Source organism: Canis lupus, chromosome 17, assembly GCF_003254725.2.
Source record: "Canis lupus dingo isolate Sandy chromosome 17, ASM325472v2, whole genome shotgun sequence".
Classification (NCBI taxonomy): Eukaryota; Metazoa; Chordata; class Mammalia; order Carnivora; family Canidae; genus Canis; species Canis lupus.
Window position 1 is genome coordinate 39,562,012 of NC_064259.1, and position 20,689 is coordinate 39,582,700.

At 51.9% G+C, this 20,689-nt stretch overlaps 4 protein-coding genes across 7 annotated transcripts in view; 2 read left to right on the forward strand and 2 right to left on the reverse strand.

Annotated features, from left to right (window-relative positions):
- The window catches only part of USP39 (ubiquitin specific peptidase 39), a 32,423-nt gene extending 29,524 nt beyond the window's left edge, over positions 1 to 2,899 (reverse strand). The window contains 3 exon segments of the mRNA XM_025453802.3: positions 50 to 119; positions 2,586 to 2,753; positions 2,756 to 2,899. Of these exon segments, the coding sequence (XP_025309587.3) occupies positions 50 to 119; positions 2,586 to 2,753; positions 2,756 to 2,852 (335 nt within the window). The 5' untranslated portion in view covers positions 2,853 to 2,899.
- A 225-nt stretch (positions 2,900 to 3,124) lies between these two features.
- Positions 3,125 to 10,102, forward strand: C17H2orf68 (chromosome 17 C2orf68 homolog). Of its 3 annotated transcripts, XM_025453811.3 has the most exons (5): positions 4,452 to 4,677; positions 4,753 to 4,871; positions 4,988 to 5,071; positions 5,816 to 5,967; positions 6,333 to 10,102. In XM_025453811.3, the coding sequence occupies exons 1-5, from the start codon at positions 4,571 to 4,573 to the stop codon at positions 6,453 to 6,455; spliced, it is 585 nt and encodes a 194-aa protein (XP_025309596.1). In that variant the 5' UTR covers positions 4,452 to 4,570; the 3' UTR covers positions 6,456 to 10,102. The 3 variants fall into 3 exon arrangements, with proteins under 3 accessions (XP_048951981.1, XP_025309596.1, XP_025309597.1); XM_049096024.1 differs by having other exon boundaries at positions 3,125 to 4,677; positions 5,816 to 10,102; XM_025453812.3 differs by lacking the exon at positions 4,988 to 5,071 and having other exon boundaries at positions 4,465 to 4,677.
- Positions 10,103 to 11,822: 1,720 nt separating this feature from the next.
- On the forward strand, positions 11,823 to 16,130 carry TMEM150A (transmembrane protein 150A). 2 transcript variants are annotated; one of them, XM_025453796.3, is made up of 8 exons: positions 11,823 to 11,954; positions 12,472 to 12,652; positions 13,103 to 13,150; positions 13,490 to 13,576; positions 14,177 to 14,244; positions 14,584 to 14,711; positions 14,922 to 15,099; positions 15,363 to 16,130. In XM_025453796.3, exons 2-8 carry the CDS (start codon positions 12,588 to 12,590, stop codon positions 15,602 to 15,604), a joined length of 816 nt encoding a protein of 271 aa, XP_025309581.1. In that variant the 5' UTR covers positions 11,823 to 11,954; positions 12,472 to 12,587; the 3' UTR covers positions 15,605 to 16,130. The 2 variants fall into 2 exon arrangements, with proteins under 2 accessions (XP_025309581.1, XP_025309582.1); XM_025453797.3 differs by lacking the exon at positions 13,103 to 13,150.
- RNF181 (ring finger protein 181) lies at positions 16,083 to 18,804 on the reverse strand. The gene is made up of 5 exons (XM_025453799.3): positions 18,647 to 18,804; positions 17,715 to 17,845; positions 17,429 to 17,538; positions 17,173 to 17,247; positions 16,083 to 16,914 (listed from the first exon to the last, which is right to left on the reverse strand). The coding sequence occupies exons 1-5, from the start codon at positions 18,730 to 18,732 to the stop codon at positions 16,855 to 16,857; spliced, it is 462 nt and encodes a 153-aa protein (XP_025309584.1). The 5' UTR covers positions 18,733 to 18,804; the 3' UTR covers positions 16,083 to 16,854.
- Between the last annotated feature and the right edge of the window lie 1,885 nt (positions 18,805 to 20,689).

Consider the following 20,689-nt stretch of genomic DNA (forward strand, 5'->3'; position numbering starts at 1 on the left):
CAGAGATTCCAATGTTTTTTGCTGCTTTCAGCATCCCAGTCCTACCAACCTGTTAATGGTATCCAAGTACGGGCAATGGCGGCTCCTCCGATCCTCAGAATCCACACGGCCATTCTTTGCTGAAAGGGAAATCATCACAGGCTGTGAAAATGGGAAACTCGTACTCAGGGTCAACTACAAGTACAAACCAAAAAATGAGAAAAACTAAACAGGATGAACCCATACACAGGTAACCCAGGAATACACCAAAAAGCCCACTAATGGAACAAGCACCAAACTGGGAGAATATATTTGAAACACATATAACCAACAAAGGACTCATTTGCAGATTACATAAAGAAATCTGGTGAAGCAATAAGAAAACGACAACCCAACAGAAAATGAGGAATATAACCCTTGTTAACAATCAAGAAAATGCCAATTTCCTTGTGCAATGATATACCACTTCACACCTACCAGAAAGGAAAAAATAAAATCAGAAAATTCCCAGTGTTGGCAAATACAGAGAGCAATAGAAATGCTCATGTACTGCTGGTGAAGTATAAACTGTTACAACCTCCTGGAAACAGTACAGCAAGATCAAGCTGAGAACCTTTGACCCAGCAATCTCTACTTATAAACCTGAGAGAAACTTTTGCATATGTACACCGGAAGTGTTTTACTAAAAATATTTATAGCAGCAGTATCTGAAAGGGCCCAAACTGGAAACAAATCAAATATCCACCACAAATAAAACAGATAAACATATTTTGGTATATCATCAATATAACACTATGTAGCCATAAACACCAATTTGGATGAACCTCAAAAATATGGCTAGTAAAAAAAGGCAAATCAGAAGACCACATATAGTATGATTCCATTTATATCAAATACAAAGTAAAACTAGTAGTATTTAGGGATATACAACTAAAAATAGAAATTATTAGAAAAAAATTCAGAACAGTCAATTCCTAAGCAAGTAAAGAAGGTAGATACAATTGAGAAGGGGCGTATGGGAGCTTCTAAGGTATTGGTTATGTACCACTTCTAATGGTGATAGCATTAGGAGACAATTGTCCATGGGTCTCTCATGTTTCTGTCCATATTGTGACCAGAGGCACTATCTGCCTTCAGACTACCTTGTTAAGGAGATGTGTAGTAAACAGCATTGGAAGACAGACACAGGGATCTCCCCACAGAGCAAATAGGAGGCAAGTTCACAAACCACTATAAAAAACTCTGTAAGCCCAGAGTTCCACTGTGAGTATAAGTTCCCTTCAAGGGTAGCCCGGGTGGCTCAGCGGTTGAGCGTCTGCCTTCAGCCCAGGGCCTGTTCCTGGAGACACAGGATCGAGTCCCACGTCCGGCTCCCTGCATGGAGCCTGCTTCTCCCTCTGCCTGTGTCTCTGCCTCTCTCTCTCTATGTCTCTTATGAATAAATAAGTAAAATCTTAAAAAAAAAAAAAAACAAAAAACTGCACCGTGGAGAATGACACTACAAACTCCACGGCCTTCATTAGCATCCAGAAAACTGTGGCAGGCTACCTAGGCAGCTTGCAAATAAAATCTCAAATCCTTCACAGTTCTTGACAAATGGCAAATTTAAGGATGTATGTTTTCACTCTCCTTTAAACCATACTTGTGCATTATATTCGGTCCATCTTAGTGCCTGTGATCTACTTCATCATAAAAATAAAAAAGGGAGGGATCCCTGGGTGGCGCAGTGGTTTGGCGCCTGCCTTTGGCCCAGGGCGCGATCCTGGAGACCCGGGATCGAATCCCACGTCAGGCTCCCGGTGCATGGAGCCTGCTTCTCCCTCTGCCTGTGTCTCTGCCAATCTCTCTCTCTCTCTCTGACTATCATAAATAAAAATTTAAAAAAATAATAAAAATAAAAAGGGACAGACAAAACGAAAACAAAAAAGATAAACCAGAAGAACAAATGGGATTCTAGTGTGTCCCAGAAAAAACAATCTTATCACAACTATACAAAATACCTAAGAAACAACGTCTCTTCCAAAGAAAGGGAAACATGAAGCTGACAAGGCACTTCAAAAAAAAAAATCAAAGAATATCCTGAAATTAATTATTCAACGAATATTTATCAAGCACTCTCTATGAGCAAGGTGCTATTCCGGACTCTATATGTAATACAAATATAGTTCAAACAGAGGATTTTTTTTTAAGATTTTATTTATTTATTTATTCAGGAGAGAGACAGAGAGAGGCAGAGACACAGGCCGAGGCAGAAGCAGGCTCCATGCAGGGAGTCCGACGTGGGACTGGATCCCGGGTCTCCAGGATCACGCCCTGGGCTAAAGACGGCGCTAAACCGGGGCGCCACCGGGGCTGCCCCAAACAAAGGATTCTAAGCAAGAAGTTTAAGAGCTACTATTAAAGTATAACCATATACCGATATCCAGGACCGAAAGGCAAAATTACAGTCTTAGACAACTAGTACCGTCCTCACCACAAGGCAGTCGAGTCCGGTCGCGGACACCAGGGAGTGTGAATTCCCCACTCACCCCCACCCCCAGGGAAGGTTGGAAATGGAAAAAGGAGAGAGCGAGAGTGGAGCCCGCGCCCAGCCGAGCCCCGCGCACCTCGCACCTCCCGCTCAGGCTCAGAGTCCTCGTCCACCTCGCGCTCCCGCTTCACCCGCACAGCCGGGACGACTGGCGTCGGGGCCTCGCGCGCGCTCACCGGCTCGACCTCCCGCTTCACACGCACTGGACTGCCCCGGGAGCTCGGCGCCTCGGCTTCCCGCTCCGCTCCCGCTCCCGCTTGACGCGACCCGAGCTGCCCCGCGACTCGGACTCGCGCTTGCCGCGGGTAGAACCACGAGATTCACGCTTGGATCGCCCAGACATCTCCTCTACCGGCCCGGTCTCTCTGCGCAGGCTCCAGGCACGCTGTAGCGCGCGGCAGGGAGCCAATCAGAAGCCGCGCTGGTATCGTGCCCAGGGCTCTCTACGAGTCGCGGTGCAGGACACATCCTGCCGCGAGAAATCCTCTGGGAAGTACTGCGCCTCTTGTGGCGTCTGAGCTTCTGCGTGCGCCCCTGAGAAAAGCCTGCGGGCCTACTGCCGCCTTACCCATAATTTTCTGGATTTAAAGAAAAAAAAAAAAAAAAAAGAGGTCTCATTGGGCTCCGGATTTCTTCGAGCTTCTTTGTGCCCGGGAGGTGGTCTCCAGAGTCGCTGCTCACCAGAGAACTAGGCGACCTCCCTAAATCATCCCCTTCCTGCAGCAACCTAGCTACTCCAACTCCGCACTTGGAGGATTGTTCTCGGCGTCCCAGGAAAATGCAAACCACAGGCAGAGAGAGACGGCCTTGATCAAGCTAAGAAAGCTCAACTTTCAGGGCCTGTGGCCTTCACGATCCCCTCCACGGCCCTGATCGAGTGTGTCCAGCTTTACCGAGATGGAATGGGCATATGCAATCAAATGCATGCTTAAAGTGTGCCGTTTGCTAAATACTGATGGATGGGTGTATACACACTCTGAGACCATCACCACCATTAAGATAAGAAACCTACCCACCAGCTCCAAAATTGTCCTTCCCCAAACGCCTGCTTTGTCACCACGGGGAGTAGCTTTATGTAAATGGAAGCCCAGGGCGTGCCCTCTCTTTGGCCGGGCCCTATTAGCTAGGAGAATTTATTTTGAGATTCCTCCACGCCTTTTCCTGTACCAACAGCTTGTTCCTTTTGATTGCTCAGTGGTGTTCTATGTGTGGATGTGCCAGTGTGTCGCTATGCTAATCACAAATTCCCAATTTTGTCCTTTTCTAAGTCATTCATGAGAGACAGAGAAGACAGGCAGAGCCCTAGGAGAGGGAGAAGCAGGCTCCCTGCCGGAAGCTCCAGGTGGGACTCGATGCCCGCACCCCGGGACCACGCCCGGAGCCGAAGGCGGAAGCTCAACCCGAGCCACCAGGTGCCCCCCTCCTTTCTTAGAGAGGGCTCCAAAACTATATGCAAATTTTGAACAGCGCCGGGTCCTCCGGCGGGGACAGTTAAGCCATACCCACAGGTGGACCCGGGCGCTGGGCGGGCTGGAGGGGCTGCGCGGCAGGCGTGCCGCTGGGTGACCCGCCTGAATACCCGCCTCCTCACAACCTCTTTTGGACGTACTTGCGCTGTGTTCTCGTTTACAAAGGAGGAAACCGAGGCTCGGCGGCGTTCAATAGTCAGCCGAGGTCAGGCAACCGGTGATGGGAGTTACACAGCATTTTGTCACCACAAAAAGGAAAGGAAGATTCCACACACCGATCGCTGAGTGGTGTAATGGGTGCTTTGTGTTTTTCTGAATGTTCTGATGTGTCAGCAGTCAGCCTAAGTCCTCTTTCGTATTGCTCATGTCACAAAGAAAATCCCCGAAGAGGAGCGGAAGCCGCGCATGCCCCGAGGCAGCACCCGCGCCGGGAACTCTGCGCGGGGCGACGCTCGGCCGGGCAGGCGCTTTCGGGGCGGGACCTCGGGGCGCGGGGCCGGAAGTCCGGCGAGGGGCGGCGCGGACCTCCCCCGGCGGGACCGCGGCCGTTGGGGCCGTGGAGTCGGCGGCGGCTCCGAGCGCAGGGCTCCAGATGGAAGCAGCTCCAGAGCCCGGACAGGGGGTCTGCTGCAAGCCTGGCGGGCGGCTGGACATGAGCCACGGCTTTGTGCACCACATCCGACGGAACCAGCTGGCCCGGTACCGCCCCGCCCCGCCGCCGCCCCCAGCCTAGCTCTGCCCGGCCGTCCCTGACTCCCGCTCGGCTCCCCGCAGGGACGACTATGACAAGAAGGTGAAGCAGGCGGCCAAGGAGAAGGCGAGGAGGCGGCACACGCCCGCGCCGACGCGGCCCCGCAAACCCGACCTGCAGGTGTACCTGCCGCGACACCGAGGTGAGGCCGCCCGCCCCGCCTGCCTACTCCAGCCCGCGCGCCCTTTCGGCCCCCAGCCCTCTGTCTCTTTGCGCTCTTTTCTCTACATGGAAAAAAACCCGCTTTTGAACCCGCAGGGCTCAGTTCATGTCGTCCCTTCCCGGAACCCTCACCTCGACGCTCCCCTTTCTCCACTCACATTCTCCCTGAGAACAGAGAAGGTTCGTGCCCCGCGCCCCTCCCCCCCCGCCCCGTGAAGCATCACGATTAACGGGAATTATCTGGGAACCAGCAAGTCGTTGTTTACTGGTTTGCCCACCATGCTGTCGTGCTTTAGGCCTGACAGAGTTTGGCACACCTGTAGTTGACCAGGACGTGGGTGTGGAATGAAACTCGAACTAACTATTCTAAATGGCCTTTTCTCCAGCTTCCCCGGGACCTAGAGATCACAATAGCTAACTATTGTGGCACTGAATTTGTTTAGCGTTACCTAAAAGTGTTTTTACATCTTGGGTACGTTGATTCACTTAGTTTTCCCAAGATCGATTCACTTAGTTTTCCCAAGATCCCCTAGGATGGAAACGACTATCATTTCAGTCTCACAGTCAGGAGACAGGCGCAGAGAGATTAGCTTGCCCAAGGTCTCGCAGCTAATAAATGGCAGAGCCTGAATTTAAACCCACGTAGGACTCTAGCCATCTCTGCACTACCTTCCAACACTATTCACTAGATGAAGATGCATTGTGATTGTGTACCTACTACGTGATAGAACTGTGCTGGCCCCAGAGCAGGGATACAAAGGTAAATGAAACTATCGATTGGCACCACACTTAACATATAACACACGCACAAAGTCCATAAGAAGATTGGGACTTCCTTTACAGTATGTTTTCATGTGTTATCCATGTGGGCAGGGGCTCCAGCAGCCTTCCCCTCTTCCCTCTCATTGTGATTCATCCTTCCAGATGGCTCTACCCACCCAAGCAACCCAGACTGTGAGGAGTCCGGTGAAAGCAGCAGTAGTGGCAGCTCCGAGCCAGAACCTTCTGGCCATCAGCTCTTCTGTTTAGAATACGAGGCAGACAGCGGAGAGGTCACCTCAGTTATTGTGTATCAGGTATGCCTCATGGAAACAGCTGCAGCCTGAAGGTCCTTGGCCATGCTAGAAATCAATGCCAGAGCCTGAGCCGCTATTTTCCTCGGGGCCAGTGGGAAGTGTCGGCTCCACATGGGAGCATAGACTGTTGGGCGATGCTTTTGAGCACAACTCACACCTGCCACACAGTGATTCTCAGCAGGAACCAGGGAGGGCTTGTGGCCTCCAGCTGAAAATCACTATTACAGGGGCACCTGGGAAATGACAGGCACTGGCAAGAAGCTGTGAGTCAAATGAAGTTCTGTGAGAATGTTGTCTAGGGACAGGGCAGGTCGCCTTTTCAGAAGAGGCCAGGCCCTGAGCTTCCTGACTCTTCCTCCACGTAGGATGATGATCCAGGAAGGGTGAGTGAAGAGGTGTCAGCACACACGCCTCTGGATCCACCCATGCGAGAGGCCCTCAAGTTGCGCATCCAGGAGGAGATTGCAAAGCGCCAGAGCCGACATTGACCAGGCTGAAGGCTTTCTCACCAGGCTGGATTCACTGCCCAGGGAGCTCACTCCTAGTTTGGGGGTGCCAGGACCAGTCTGAGCTGATCTTGAGACACACACACACACACACACACACACACACACCCACACACACACCCCTGAGCTCACACATACGCAGGAACAGTGTTGCAGGGACAAGCCTAATCATCTCCTTTGCAGCCATTCTTTCTTGTATGTTGGCCCATTTGACCAGCTTAGTATTCTGGGATTTGAGAATTTTGTTTGGCTAGCTTGGTGTTCTAGAAGCAGAGACTCCAGGGACAGCTGAGGTGTATGAAACCTTATGCCAACATGCTGCTTTCTTACTGAAGTCCTATGCAATGGGACATCTAGTCACTGCTGCTCTACCCAGCTCAATGAACTGTGTTTGTTGTTCTATGGTTCCTTTGTTCCTTGCTTCTGCTCACTTCTGTCCATATTTTCTAGACCTTTCTTCCAGCCATTTCCTTGTTCTTTCCATTCCCTCATCTTTGTCTCAGAATCCATCAGTTCCACCCCACCTCCCAATGTGACTTCGCCTCCCAGCTGCTCAGGACTTTGAAGGTGGGGAGTTGGGGGGTGGGGGAGGCTACCTTCCTGATAAGCTCTCCCAGTAATTCCAATACCAATAAAGTGGGAGATCTTCATTTTTGAGACTGACTTGCAAGCATGTATCCCACCCCTTCCATGGCTTTTGCAAGTTTCGCTTATACCGCACTGTTTGGCACTGTCTAGATAAAGAGACCTAGGAGGATGATGCCAGAACTCAACTGCAAGGATTTCTTGCAGCAAAACCTGCCTTGGTTAGAGCTATGGGATTCCAGTTTTCAGCCTCATCCCTGGCTGTGAACAGACCATCCTCTGCTCAGGCTAAGGGGGAATTATCAAAACAAGCTTGAAGCTGACTCTCCAAATGTGATTTAACAGTCCTGAATGTACATACAAAGGGAAATTCAACATGAGCAATAATTGTCTATTTGGACCCCTAGTTGCAAAAAAAAAAAAAAAAAAGGCCAAACAATGGCAGCGAAATGAGCCTCTCTCATCTGCCCTTCCCTTGCCCCATTCTTTCTCCTTTTGTATTTCCCAAGAGTATATAAACGGAGATCCTTAGGGTAAAGATCCTAGGAATATCACTGCTTTCACCTCAGTGAATGTTTTCCCTAACACAGGGTTAGGCTAAGGTCTGAGAAGTTCATAAGACATCCTATGCACTGCAGTTCCAAGCCACTTCAGATTTCCAGCAATTGACCTAACCTCAGTGACTGGAAGTACGGGGTTTAAGTGAGCCCATGAACACTAAGACTTCTTGAAACCAAAGTCCCCATGCCCCAGGGGTTTCTCTACATCAGGGTCTCAAGATCTGCCTGGCTGTTCCATCTCAGCAGCTTTTCTCTTAAAGGACACCTAAGGGCACTGTTGGTTTGTCCCCTACACCCCTGAAAATCTACCACCTCAGAAACGGGGCAAGGCAACTACTTAAACTAACTGCATCATTAGAATCCAGTAAGCCACAGCTTGCAGTGCCAGAGAAATTCTGGGAAGGTGAGTGAGGTAGATAAGTTAGATGGGCCTGGTTGTGAAGGGAGCCAGGGACCAGAGTATTCCTGACCCACAGAGCTGGCCCAAGGTTAAATACCTTAAACTTGCCAGTCCTGGGCTCAGTTCTACTTTCAGGGGAGAAAATCTGCCTGCTGCTTATTCAGCCAGGCTAGAAGTGCCTTTTGACTTACAATGTTGACTACCCTCTAGAGCCTCTAAGTCAAGGAGGCCATGCCATACTCTATGCCCAATCTTCCCTGCAGCTCTGAGGACTGGGGATTTTAGTCTTCCAGCTTTTCAACTGATCTTCTGACTTGGAAATAGGATTTCACTGGAACTCTTAGGCTTCCTAGTCTGGAAATACTTCTTGGGTCTGTCTTCTCACAACTGGATGGCCTATTTCACGGATTTATTAAAGAATTTAGAAACAAGACCAGAAGAAGAAGCCAGAGGCATGGTACCTGAAATTCTAGCCTCCATTCCTGTTTGTGAGAAGGGAAGTGTGTACCTAATGTGACCTTTTTATGTGTCTGTCATGTAATCCTCACACTCTCAGGTAAGAGATTGATGAAAACTCCTTGTTTGTGAATTTATTTTCTTAAGGCATTTTGCGTATCAAGTTGATGTAGAATGTTTTCCACCCAAGAAAGCATCCTAATTCTTAATTTAAGCAGTAGGACTATAGAAAGCATTAAGCCTAGTACTTAAATGAGAGGTTGTCCTTTAAGGGAAGCCTGTTGGTAGTGATGCTGCCACTGCTCCAGGTATGCCTAAAGCACTTCTCTGGTGATATAGCCCTCAGCCAGTTGACAGCTTTACCGCTCAGGCTCATTGCTTATTGCCACCCCTCAGTCTGGGTTCCAGGATGGTACTGGTACTATGCAGTTGATTCACCAGACTGGCCTCCAAATATCTTCTAGCTGTTTTCAAAAATCAGTGCTTTGCCATCAAGGAGCATGTTACAGAGCATTTCCCACAGGTTCTAGGGATGTCACAAAGAAGACTGCCCCATACTGTTTGGTACAGTGGCAACAGTGTCAGATTAACTGGAGCTCTTAGGCAGGCTGCTTCAGAATGAACACTCATTTGACTAGACACATTCTTGGCTGTCTTAAAAAAAAAAAAAAAAAGTCTGGTAGCCTCTTTGATGTATCTCATGTATCTCATGTATCTCATGATGTATCTCATGTCCATGAATGTTCTCCACTTAGGTCTTGGATTTTAAGGCTTTCTGTTTCCTGGGCCACCATGGATGATATAATAAATAGAAGGAATCTGGGGTTCTTAGGGGCTTTGGGCTGCATAAGAGTAAATACTAAAGTTTGAGTTCTAGCCAGTTGGCAAGCATATAAGTCTTTGAAGAATGTAACACAAGAAGGGAAAACAAGAATGTAAAGCTTTTTGTACTGAGAGTAGGAGTCTGGCACTTGGCCAGCCAGTAGGACCAATGTGGGCAATAACATGCTTCTCCCTATGTATGAGTCTCTGAAAGGGGCATTTCACCTCCATGGTCCACTCTGAAGGGCACTGCCAACTAGAGATTTAGCCCATGGGACTGGAAGAAAACACCTTGAGGTAGTGTGTATCCAACCTGCTATGCATTTGCCAGGATGCATGGATAGTAGGGTAGAGGATCCCCAGCTGGTTTACAAGTATACATGAGACCTTTGCATATAGAAAGAGGAATGGGGACAGATTATTTTCCTACCTCTTGGGAGAATCAGCAGAGATTGTTAACAATTTTCTGAAACATTTTAAGCTCCCTTGTTGAATTCCTATTATTTAGGACTCAGATGGTAAGAAACCATAGGCACCCACCCCAAATTTCTCCAGTAGTTAGAGTGACACTAAAAGTAAAAACCGTCTGAATATTTGGCTCCTTTTCCTTCTCAGAGCCTCCAGGATGAGGGGTTGGTTGCACTGGTCAAGTTGTGTTAAATGCGTAACAAGCCATATATTATTCTGTTTTCTCATTTCCAATGTTTCTGCTGTGTGAATGAAGTGTGCAATTATTTGAAAATCTTGGAAGGAAGGTACTTTTCAAAAACAGTATTCTTTTTAAGCAATAAACTATTTTTACAGCACTGTTTTTGCCAAGAGTTTTGAAATCACTTGTGTACATAAGGGAAGTGAAGATTAAATGCCTGCCCTAAAGTCATTCAGCACCACAGAATCAGCACTTGAAATCTCATCTCTTGCTTTGCCTTGACTATTTTAAGAACTGCCCAGGTTGAAGCATAACAACAAGAGTCACGTAGCATTAGAGTTGGAAGGGACTATTAAAGATGTCTGGACCCACTTCTTATATGATAAGTGACTCCACCCTACCAACTCTCCATGAAAAGCCCTTCTGTCAAGTCCCATCTTGGAGTAATTCTACTTTAGGGACTGCTGAGATTATCCTATTAGGCCAAAATTTGCTTCTTTGTCCCGGTTCTAGAGTGCTTGTCTTACTCCCATTGTATGTTAGAATAGCCAGTTTAGGACCTAAGTAGTTTTTTCAAGTCTTCCCCCATAACAGTTGGGACAGACACTCAAACCCAGGATTTATATATTAGCAGGATATAGTAAATGTTGACTAAGATTTGCAAAGCTTCCAATGAGGTAGGAAATGCTGAAGGTTCATTGGGCAGGTGAGGAAAAGGTGCCTGCTCCAATGGTAACACACTTGGGCAGGAAGACCGTGCTTCTCTGAATTAAGAAGCAACACCTCTGCGTCCTGGAGCACAACATGGCCAGCAAAAAGTGGACTGGATGTTAAACCCCACTGATCCATTCAGCCAGGTCTTGTACAGTGATCACTCTGCACAACCATACTTCTTGGGCCTTCCTTAACTACTTGTCCTGATGCAATTCAGAAAAGCACTCTCCCAACAGATTTCCTGTTTCCATTTTTACTTTCCATTGGGTCCAAAAAAGGTTGCTCCTTCAGGTCCTTGTCTAGTTTATTTTTCCCCCACAGTACAGGGCCCCGTTTCTGCACATTACCTTTGCCAGATCTAAGCTTCCCCTGCTCCTGGCAGCCCATGGTCTGTCAGCCCTAGTGTCTCACAGAGGTTCCAGCACATGCTGGGATTCTTAGTGTGTGAGACACACTTTTGGTATGTGAAAAGTATGTCCAAGAAGGCAACTTTGGCCTGTACATTTTGGTGAAACCGATGGTAATTTATTCCCACACTATCCTGTTCACTCTTCCCAAATTGCTCTGGGCCTCTAGTCTGCCTTATCTCTCTTGGTTACCAACACCTGGCCACGTGTGACCATGAATATCTGTGGCCTTGTTTCAAGTAAGTGTTCATCACCCAGGAAACATGTTTTGGACACTGACTTCTTACAGTACTCTATACTTGGACCCTTGAAAATAAGTGATGAAAGTAGCCCTCAAGAGTTTGCTGAGCCGAGGGAAGCATAAGCCAAATCCAGGGCTCTTGAATTTAAGTAACAGCCAAGACTTCGTGCTCGCTTCTTCGCAGAGCGGCCTCGCCCAGGACAGAGGCAGGCGCGGGGCGCCTTGGTTAGAGACGCTTCCTCCAGCCTTGCGCGCAATGCCAATCACGGCTGTGCGGCCCCGGGAGCTTCCCGCCTCCCCAAGCTTCCAAAGCAGCCCCCGGGCACGCGGGACTGTGGGCATCTCCGAGTCGAAGCCTCTGCTCCAGTCCCACGCCACAGCCCTCGGCGCTCAGGCCCCCCGAAGGCGGGGCGCCGCCCACGCTTCCACCGCCAAGCGGGCGCGGGGGCTCGGGAGTTGTAGTCTCCCGGCGACAGCGGCCGCGGGGGCCGGGGCGGCGCGGACTCCACGTCCCGTCGGGCGGCGCGGCGCGGCCGGGGCGCCAGGGGCGGGGCCGCTCGGCCCTTTAAACCTTCCAGGGCTGCTCCGAGGGCCGCAGCCAGAGACGGCGCCACGCGGGGCCGAGCAGGGCGCGGCGCTCCGGGGAGGTGCGTACTGGGCCCCTTCATGTCCGCGGCCTCGGGGGACGTGCTGGGGAGACTCGCGTCCCCGGCTCCGGCGGGGGAGAGGAGGGCCCCGTGCCCCCACACGGGGGGGAGGGGCGGGCGAGGTGGGCTTCCTGCGCTAACCTGCCTCCCCCCTCGGGGCGCCAGCGGTCAGGTGGTTCCCTGCGCGCGGCCGCCGCTCGGCCCCGGCCCGCACCTGCCCGCAGGTTCTTGGCGCGGCCCCCTGGACAGCCCTAACTGCAGCCCCTCCCCCTGCCCGGTCCCTCGGGCGTGGGAGCGGGACTCCCTCCCCAGAAGTTAGAGCCCCGCCTGAGCTTCTGGGCGCACCGGTGGCATTGGGCTGGAATGCGGAGGCCCCCGGTGGAAGCCAGGTGTCCACGTTCTGGCGTGGGCTCAGCCCAAAACGTGGGCGTTGTGAATTGAGTGTTGACCACCTTCTCCGCCCACCGACTTCGGCCAGGCACTGGACCCTGGACTTTGACCTGTCTCTCTCCACCAGGCCTGGGCCGCTGATGGTTTTGGCGAAGTACCTTAAGGTAGCTGGGCCGGCCCCCTCTTTCCCACCTACCTCTTGTCCTTCCCCCCACATCACCACCACCCTGGCTCCCCTCCCTCATGACCGCCTGGATCCTCCTTCCTGTCAGCTTGTCAGCATTCTCCATCACTGGCCTATGGACTGTGTGAGTAAAGAGGGGGAGGGGGACGGCAACTACGGGACAAAATGGGCCCCAGCCTAGAAGGGATAGGGCCTCCCAGGACCCAACGGGAGCTCGATGGCACACACACAGCCCCTTGTCCTGCTGTAGGCTCCGGGGTAGTACCCAGGACCACTAGCTGTCTCCAAAACCTGGCCCTGTGCCTGGGCACACAGTCCCCTCGGACGTTGGCACCACTGCTGTCCAGTAGGGTGACCCAGACAGACCTACTTCTTGCCAGGGTTACTTCCACAGGTCCTCTTGTTTGGGGCCATGCTGTAGGTTCTCCTGTGGTGTCAAGCTTCAGGATCACCTCAACACGAGTCCCCAGCAAGGACAAAGGCTGACTGGGGCCAGAGTCAAGGCAGAAGAGTCAGCAGGGGAGAGCCGGGCTGGGAGGGTCGTGGGTGTGGGGTGACGGTTGTGTTCCCGCAGGTATGCCATGGCCGTGATGAACCGCCACGCATGCCCTGTGGAGAACTGGTATGGTGTACTCTGCAGACAGCCTCCCTCTAAAGCTCCCTTCATCTCTGTTCCCTCTTGGGTCGGGGCTGCTGCGAGCCAGACGGAGACTCTGAGCCTGACTGCTTTTATCTGACATTGGCAACGCCTGTCCCTCCCCAGGCATGGCTTCGTGCCCATCTACCTGTTTCCCACCATCCCTTCACCCCTTTGGCTTCTCTCAGGCCAGTTCTGGGAAGTGGGCTCTTCTGTCCCTGCCAAGGGAAGTCTGGGAGGGTGATCCCTGAGAGGCCTGAGACTATAGGCCGAGAACCTAGGGGAACCACTTTTCCCCAGACTACCCTCTGTCCTGCCTACCAGGTCCTACAACGAATCCTGCTCTCCTGACCCTGCTGAACAAGGGGGCCCCAAGACCTGCTGCACCCTGGATGATATCCCCCTCATCAGGTAAGGCCTGGAAACTGGGCAGGTCAGGGAAGACCCAAGCCCCTCAGACAAGGACCTGTCTTTCAGTCTCAGAAATAATGAGTGTATTAAGAGTACTTGATAACAATTTTCCATGCCAGTCACCATGTGCTGAATGCTCTACATGCATAGGGCCATTTAATCCCAGTACCAGCACTGGGGCAGCTACTGTTTTCACCGTCTTATAGGCAAGAAAACAGACTGAGGGATGTCATCTGTCCAGGTCACACAGCTAGTAAGTGGAGGCACCTGGACTTAAGTTCAAGCCCTCTGATTGCCCAGCCCCAGTTCTGGCACAAGGAAAGCCAGACTGGCTGCAGGCCTTGACAGCCACAGCGAGTCCAAGGAGTCTCAACCTCTGCCAAGCAATCCTGGGTACTCCCTTACCCATCACACACATGAGCTCTGCTTTGGGGGAGGGCCCAGCCTGGGGCGGGTTGTTTGTGATACACAACTGGCCCTTCTCATAAATCAGTGGCCTGCCTAAGGACAGGCACAGATAAAGCAAGAGACAGACGGGCCAGAATGGGGGTGCTAGTGCTCCTGCCCCTCTCTCATTCTGTCCTTGCCCCCCACCCCCAGCAAGTGTGGCACATATCCCCCAGAGAGCTGCCTCTTCAGCCTCATTGGCAACATGGGTGCTTTCATGGGTGAGTTGTGCCCTCAGCCCCACTAGCCAGCCCAGTCCAACCCATACCCCCACCCCCCTCCCAGAAAGGCCCAGGAAGCCCTTGCTTAGTGTAGCCCCCTCCCACCAAGGGCTAAAAAGCAAGAGGGGCTACTTCTCTCCTCTTCAACAAAGGCCAAAGTCTCCTGCACAGCCACCCTGCTGGCCAGAGCCTGAGGAAACCCAGTACACCACCTGCCCTTCTATTCCCTTTCAGCCTTCAGTGTCTGGATGGGGGTGGGGGTGTCGGTGGGCTGGCTGGGCTGGGCCAGTCTGGGAGGAGGACACCAGAGCTGGCCCTACCTGTGCTCTCTTCCTCCAGTGGTCCTGATTTGCCTGCTGCTCTATGGGCAGCTCCTGGAGCAGAGTCGTCATTCCTGGGTTAATACCACAACGCTCATCACAGGCTGTACCAATGCTGCGGGCCTGGTGGTGGTCGGCAACTTCCAGGTGGGCCCGCCTGCCTGCATGTTGAACTTTTTTAACTGATGGGTCCTGGCTGTCTGCAGGTGCCCTGTCCCCTGATGGCTGACCCAAGTTGCAGCCCTTCAGGGCTGAGGGAGGAGACAGAAGGTCTGGGAGGGAAGGGAGATAGAGGTGGGGAAGAGGGGTGGTGGAGGTAGGGCTGCTTCACAGATCAGCCCTTCTCTCTGGGCCCAGGTGGATCATGCAAAGTCTCTGCACTACATCGGAACTGGTGTGGCCTTCCCTGCTGGCCTGCTCTTTGTCTGCCTGCACTGTGCTCTCTCCTACCATGGGGCCACTGCCCCCCAGGACCTGGCTATGGCCTACCTGCGGATTGTGCTGGCAGCCATCGCCTTTGTCACCCTAATCCTCAGTATCCTTCCAGGACAGGGCAGCCAGGAGAGCATCTTCAAGCCCAGCCTTTCCCCACCCAAGATGCTGGGGGGGGTAGGTGGTGGGGAGTGGGGGAGAGCTTGGCACACGTATATCCAGAAAATACTGCCCAGGGTGTTTTCCTTCTTTCCCTCCCAGGTGGGAGACCAGGCTCTTTGGCCCAGCTTAGTTATCTATCTGGGAAGGTAGGAGTGTCACCACATCCCACGTGTCCTACTGAACACTTCCTTAGCCCCATTCCAGGTGGTGTCTTCTTTATGCATGAGAGCTCTCAGCTGCAGCACGGGGCAGCCCTGTGCGAGTGGGTGTTTGTGATCGACATCCTCATTTTCTACGGCACCTTCAGCTATGAGTTTGGGGCAGTTTCCTCAGAGACACTGGTGGCTGCCCTGCAGCCTGCCTCTGGCCGGGCCTGCAAGTCCTCCGGAAGCAGTAGCACTTCCACTCACCTCAACTGTGCTCCGGAAAGCATCGCCATGATCTGAGGCCTGGGGAGGGTGGCTGGCCCAGCCTCAGCAGCTCCCCACCTCATAACTTTGCATTTATTTTGTACCAAAAACAATTTTGAGAAAGTATTTTGTTGGGATATGGGTTTCCTTGCTGCTGGAGGAACGGCCATCCCATACCCACCTGTGCTATAGAAGAGCAGGCCTGGCTGCTGCCTGGGCCACACGCAACCTACTGCTTGACTCTGCAGTGTTTTATGTTTAAAGGTCACATATCCTCACTCACCCAGCCAGCCCTTCAGGTGCCTTCTACTCCCCAGTGCCGAGGCAACACCACTGGGGTTTCCCGCTGCAGGAATTGGGGGCTGGAAACAGCAAGAGGGATAGAAGTCAGGGAATAGAAGGGGGAGCACTCCTTAGTCTGTGGGAAGGCCCACTTTTGGGCCCACTGAGCTGCACTGGGATTCTTCACTCGGCCCCTTACTTTCAGGCAAATAACATAGCAGAACCACGTGGGTATTTTAATACTTTTTTTTTTAATCTATTAAAAGAATTCTAATTTGCATGTTTGTAGTCTGTTCTAAACAATCAGGAGAGGGCCTGACCCAGGTCAGCTTTCCCTAGGCAAAGGGTGGGAGGAATCCCCTGCCCTCAGGGAGAGTGCCCACTGCTCTTTGAAAGCAGGGCTGCCAAGAATAAAGGATGCCTGGTGCTATCCAAATATCCTTCAAGAGCTTGAAACCCTTTCTAGGCGTTAAAACAGTCTAAAGAACTGACCTGATCCTTCCCCAATTCCATGTGAAGTTTGCTTCTCTAGTAAGGGATATGGGGGCGGGGGAAGGAGGTCATCCAGAGAGCAACTTTGAAATGCTAGAAACGGTTTTCACAATGAAAAAAAGCCCGTGGGATTCCAAGGTTGACTAAAAATTGCAGGGGAGAGAGACAGAGGCTAGATTTTGTTTACCATCCGTAAGTAGCTATTGGATGCCAGACCCTGACACATTTTGCTTTCCAACGATGAACACCTAGGCCCAGTCACTGGCTGCTCCAGTGGCCAGGTTCTTGACCTGGGTTCCACTGCTCTCAGGCCAGTAGGCTTGGCAGGAAGGGACATGTAGCCCGGTACTTTCTGTGGTTCCCCCAACCACAGTAGGGACCTCATGGAGGATACAGAACCCCTGCCCAGGCCTGTGAGCAATGCAGTGCAGGGTGGGTAAAGAAATCTTTAATGAGGATTCAAGGTGCAGGAGGAAGATATTGTGGAGGACGAGTGCTCAACCCCAGGCACCTCATGTGTACATGGCTCCGTGGAGGTTCTCAAGCCGGTGCTTTTGCTGCTGCTTGCGAGCCTGAAGGAAAGAGGAAACACTGGGCATGGGTCATACCTGAAGCCCTGTGGGGGGAGCGATGGGACAGCTATCACTGTTTTCAGGCCCCAAGCATGTGCATCGCCAAGGCTCTTGTCCCTCACCAAAGTCACCAGGAAGACGACCAGAGTCAGTGACTCTGAGGCCTAACCAAGCCTGCTAAGGTAGGGAATGAGAACACTGAGGACAGCGACTAAGGGGTCCACATTACCACCCTCTTCACTTACCACCAGCCCTTACCTTATCTCGTCTGTGCTCCTCATAAGCGTCATCATCAGTGGGCAGCTCATGGCGGCACAGGGGGCAGGAATTTGTCTGAGAAAAGGAGGGCAGTGTTCCAGCCCAGGTCTGGTCTTTATAAGCTAACATCTGCCCCTTGCTCCCAGTTCCCACCCGTACCCTCTCCCTTCTCTGATCCCCTAACAGTCCATAAACAGAAAGAGGCTTGAGAATTGGGCCCAGGGCAGGGTAAGGGCTGAGAGAAAGGAAGCGGTACCTTGCTTAGCCAGGGTAGAATGCAGTTGGAATGGAAGAGGTGACGGCAAGGCATCTCAATGGCAGTCTCCTCCTCCTCAAATTCCAAAAGACACACGGGGCACTTGAGCTCTTGAGGAAGGAGTGCTGATCAGGAGAGCTGCTACAGGCCCTGCCTCCCGGCTCCCACTCCTGAAAGACATTCTTGCCCCAACCTGACCTGGAAAACTGAAGGGCTAGACCAGTCTAGCTTGGGAGCAGGTGCGTCTGGCAAACCTGCCCCAAATAGTAAGAATTTGTGTTCTCACCAGCCTGAGAGCTCCTGATGACTGTCCTGGGAAGGTTCTCAACCACAGCCTTGGCAGCAGGTGGAGGCAGATGATGATCCCAATCTACTACCAACCCCAAGTCTTCAAAGTCCATCCTATTGAAAAGTGACCTGGGAGGAACGATGCATGATCAGAACCGAAGAAAACCGTACTTTCTTTTTGCCCCCACAATCCAGTAGGCATTAACAGATAAATATTCTGTCGAGCCAGTACCAACAGCTAGCCCTCAAAAGTGTTCACTAGATAAAAAGCACAATGGAAAATGGTTTACAGTTGCTATAAGACAACCCCAAGCATGCAAGCTATTTTGTCCCATTTTATTATTTTTTAAAGATTGTATTTATTTATTCAGGAGAGAGACAGAGAGAGGCAGAGAGGCAGAGACACAGGAGGAGGGAGAAGCAGGCTCCATGCAGGGAGCCCAACGTCGGACTCGATCCCGAGTCTTCAAGATCACGCCCTGGACCGAAGGCGGCGCTAAACCGCTGAGCCACCGGGGCTGTCCTAGTCCCATTTTACACATGAGGCAACAGGCTCAGAGAAATTACTCAGGCCATGTAGACATGACCTGGTAAAGCCAGATTCCAAGTGGCAATGGTGGTTTCCGTGCTTGTTGTTCCTAACGAATGTACCTACTCACGCCCACACGGCCCCTCCCTGCTAGAACCGACTGCCCTGCCGCCCCCCACTCTCCCCTATTCGCCAGCTCCCGTCTTTCCTACCATCCCCGGCCCGCCCACGGATGGTCCAAATTATCGATCTTCCTCGAATCTCGTCTCTGGACTAACTCTCCATCATAAGATTCATCCGTCCTCCCCAGACTCTCTGCCCTCTATAATCCGCCTTGTCCAGCCAGCCCCAGCCCAGATACCTGCTACCCGAGCCCCCACCCCCCAGCTCCGTGCACCCACCTTGCGAGCTCCAGCAACATACTGGTTCGGGCCTCCTGCTCGGAATCCAGCGGCTCGCAGTCGTGCTCATCGAAATAGGACGCCATGGCGGCGGGGCTGTCTGACACAGCCCTCGGAGGCCGCTGGACTGTGGCCCCACGGCGCTGGCCAATAAGTTGCGGGCCTGAGCGAGGAAGACCAATCAGAGCATCCGAAAGGCGGGCTCAGAGGCTCGTTAGGCGCATGAAAGCGGAAGTATTAATTCTGCTGCCTCTCGTTGGCTCGAACAAGTCAGGTGACCAAAGGCTACAGCCAATGGCAGGGGCTTGGGCCGGTCGGGAAAAACAGCTGTTTGGGGCTCCGACCCTGGGGGAGGGTATCTGCGAATGACGTGTGGGTCGGGTGCTCGGCGCCCTGAATAGCCAAGTGTCGGGGCTGTAGGGCCTTGGGTTCGCTCTGCGGCTCAGAGGGCCTAGGACGTGCAGGTGCTAGAGGCCCTCCAGAGAGCGAGGCGTGGCGCAGGGGGTCAGGGTCCTGCGAACCTGGAAGGACGACGTTCCCCGCTGCTCTGCCCGGTCCCCGCCCAGTGCTTCTGCACCTGCTGCACTCTGGGTAGTTCAGGGGTTGGCCCTTGATTACCCTCTCAACCCGCAAAACAAAAATGTCCTGATTATTTTTTGTTAGACACAATCAAGGGTGGGGTAAAAGTCCCCCAACGAGAGAGGAAAGATCCTTGCCAGGGAATCTAGGGCCTTACCCGCTCACAGAACTATGTGTGTGACCTTCAGCCCACTGCTCAGCCTCTCGGCTAGCTTCTGTAAAATTAGTGGCTTGATTTCAAGGAGTTTGCATCCCTGGCTACCCATGGCTATCCTGGAGATGGAACCAGGGGTTGCAGCTTTAGGGGGAAATAACCCTGCGTCAGATACTTCCCTCAAAGATTCTGATAGAACTGATCCAGGCCCTATAGGAAAGCTGTGTAGGCCAGCGGCTAATGTGTGTGTCCAGGCATCCTGCACACTTGGATTTAAATCTTAGCTCTGATACTAAGTAATCTAGGCCTGGAGGTGATAGTTTTAGAAGTTCTACAGGTGATTCTGATGTGAGGCAGGCTTGAGAACTGCACTAGATGAAATGGATGACAGCTACTTTTTATTTGGCATCTAGAACCATTACACTGATGGATATGTTACACACAATACAAATAATCCTCACAATTGTTCTGGGAGTTAAATATCCCTTTTTTCGTATGTAAACCCCAAGTCTCAAGTGACTTGCCCAAATCCACACGGCCTCTAAGTGGTGTTACCGACCAACTACACAGCCAAGCAGTTTTCTCCAGCTTTCCCAGAAAAAGATGGTAATGAGCCCAGTGGAAGCAACAAGCTCTGTGAGGGGTAAATCTCCACACAACTCTCAGGTTTGTTCTTGTTTCTCTGTCAGTAGCCCTCACTTCACCTAACAAGGAACTACTTCTGTTACACACTTGACCTTGACCCTGAATTCCTCTTCCACACTTGAGTTTGCGATGCAGTCAAGTAGCCCAGGCAGAGACTGCCCAGCTTCCGTGACCCTAGTAGGGCTTTCTTTCCTTCTTCCATAGCCTTTACCCAATCATCTTTCCTGTGACCCTAAGGCCCTGCCAGCTTGGCCCTGTATGGCCTTGGAGCTTTGAAGAGGCTGAATTCTTTCCTACAGGACAAAGTCTAGGCCATCCTTTGTGACTGTCCATTACAGCACCAGAAAAGCCCTTCCCATTTTCTTTAAGGTTTTATTTATTGATTGAGAGAGAGAGAGAGAGAGAGAGAGAGGTGGAGACACAGGCAAAGGGAGAAGCAGGCTCCATGCAGGGAGCCCAACGTGGGACTCGATCCCAGGTCTCCAGGATCACATCCTGGGCTGAAGGCAGCGCTAAACCGCTGAGCACCCAGGGATCTCCCCATTTTCACTGCGATCTGCCTCATCTGTAATCAGGTGTAAAGCTTGAGGAAGAACGCCCAGGAGAAAAATTGAGGAGGACAGGGTGTCCAGAGAGGAAAAAAAAATCTATCCAAAAGTGAAAGC

Coding starts and splice junctions, on each gene's coding strand:
- C17H2orf68 (XM_049096024.1), top strand. CDS start 4,343: ATGTCACAAAGAAAATCCCCGAAGAGGAGCGGAAGCCGCGCATGCCCC. Junction 4,678..4,752: donor CGACGGAACCAGCTGGCCCG/GTACCGCCCCGC, acceptor GGCTCCCCGCAG/GGACGACTATGACAAGAAGG. Junction 5,072..5,815: donor TCTCCCTGAGAACAGAGAAG/GTTCGTGCCCCG, acceptor TCATCCTTCCAG/ATGGCTCTACCCACCCAAGC.
- TMEM150A (XM_025453796.3), top strand. CDS start 12,588: ATGACCGCCTGGATCCTCCTTCCTGTCAGCTTGTCAGCATTCTCCATC. Junction 14,245..14,583: donor CAACATGGGTGCTTTCATGG/GTGAGTTGTGCC, acceptor CTCTTCCTCCAG/TGGTCCTGATTTGCCTGCTG. Junction 14,712..14,921: donor TGGTGGTCGGCAACTTCCAG/GTGGGCCCGCCT, acceptor CTCTGGGCCCAG/GTGGATCATGCAAAGTCTCT.
- RNF181 (XM_025453799.3), bottom strand. CDS start 18,732: ATGGCGTCCTATTTCGATGAGCACGACTGCGAGCCGCTGGATTCCGAG. Junction 17,846..18,646: donor ATGTTGCTGGAGCTCGCAAG/GTGGGTGCACGG, acceptor CGTTCCTCCCAG/GTCACTTTTCAATAGGATGG. Junction 16,915..17,172: donor AGGAGCACAGACGAGATAAG/GTAAGGGCTGGT, acceptor TCTTTCCTTCAG/GCTCGCAAGCAGCAGCAAAA.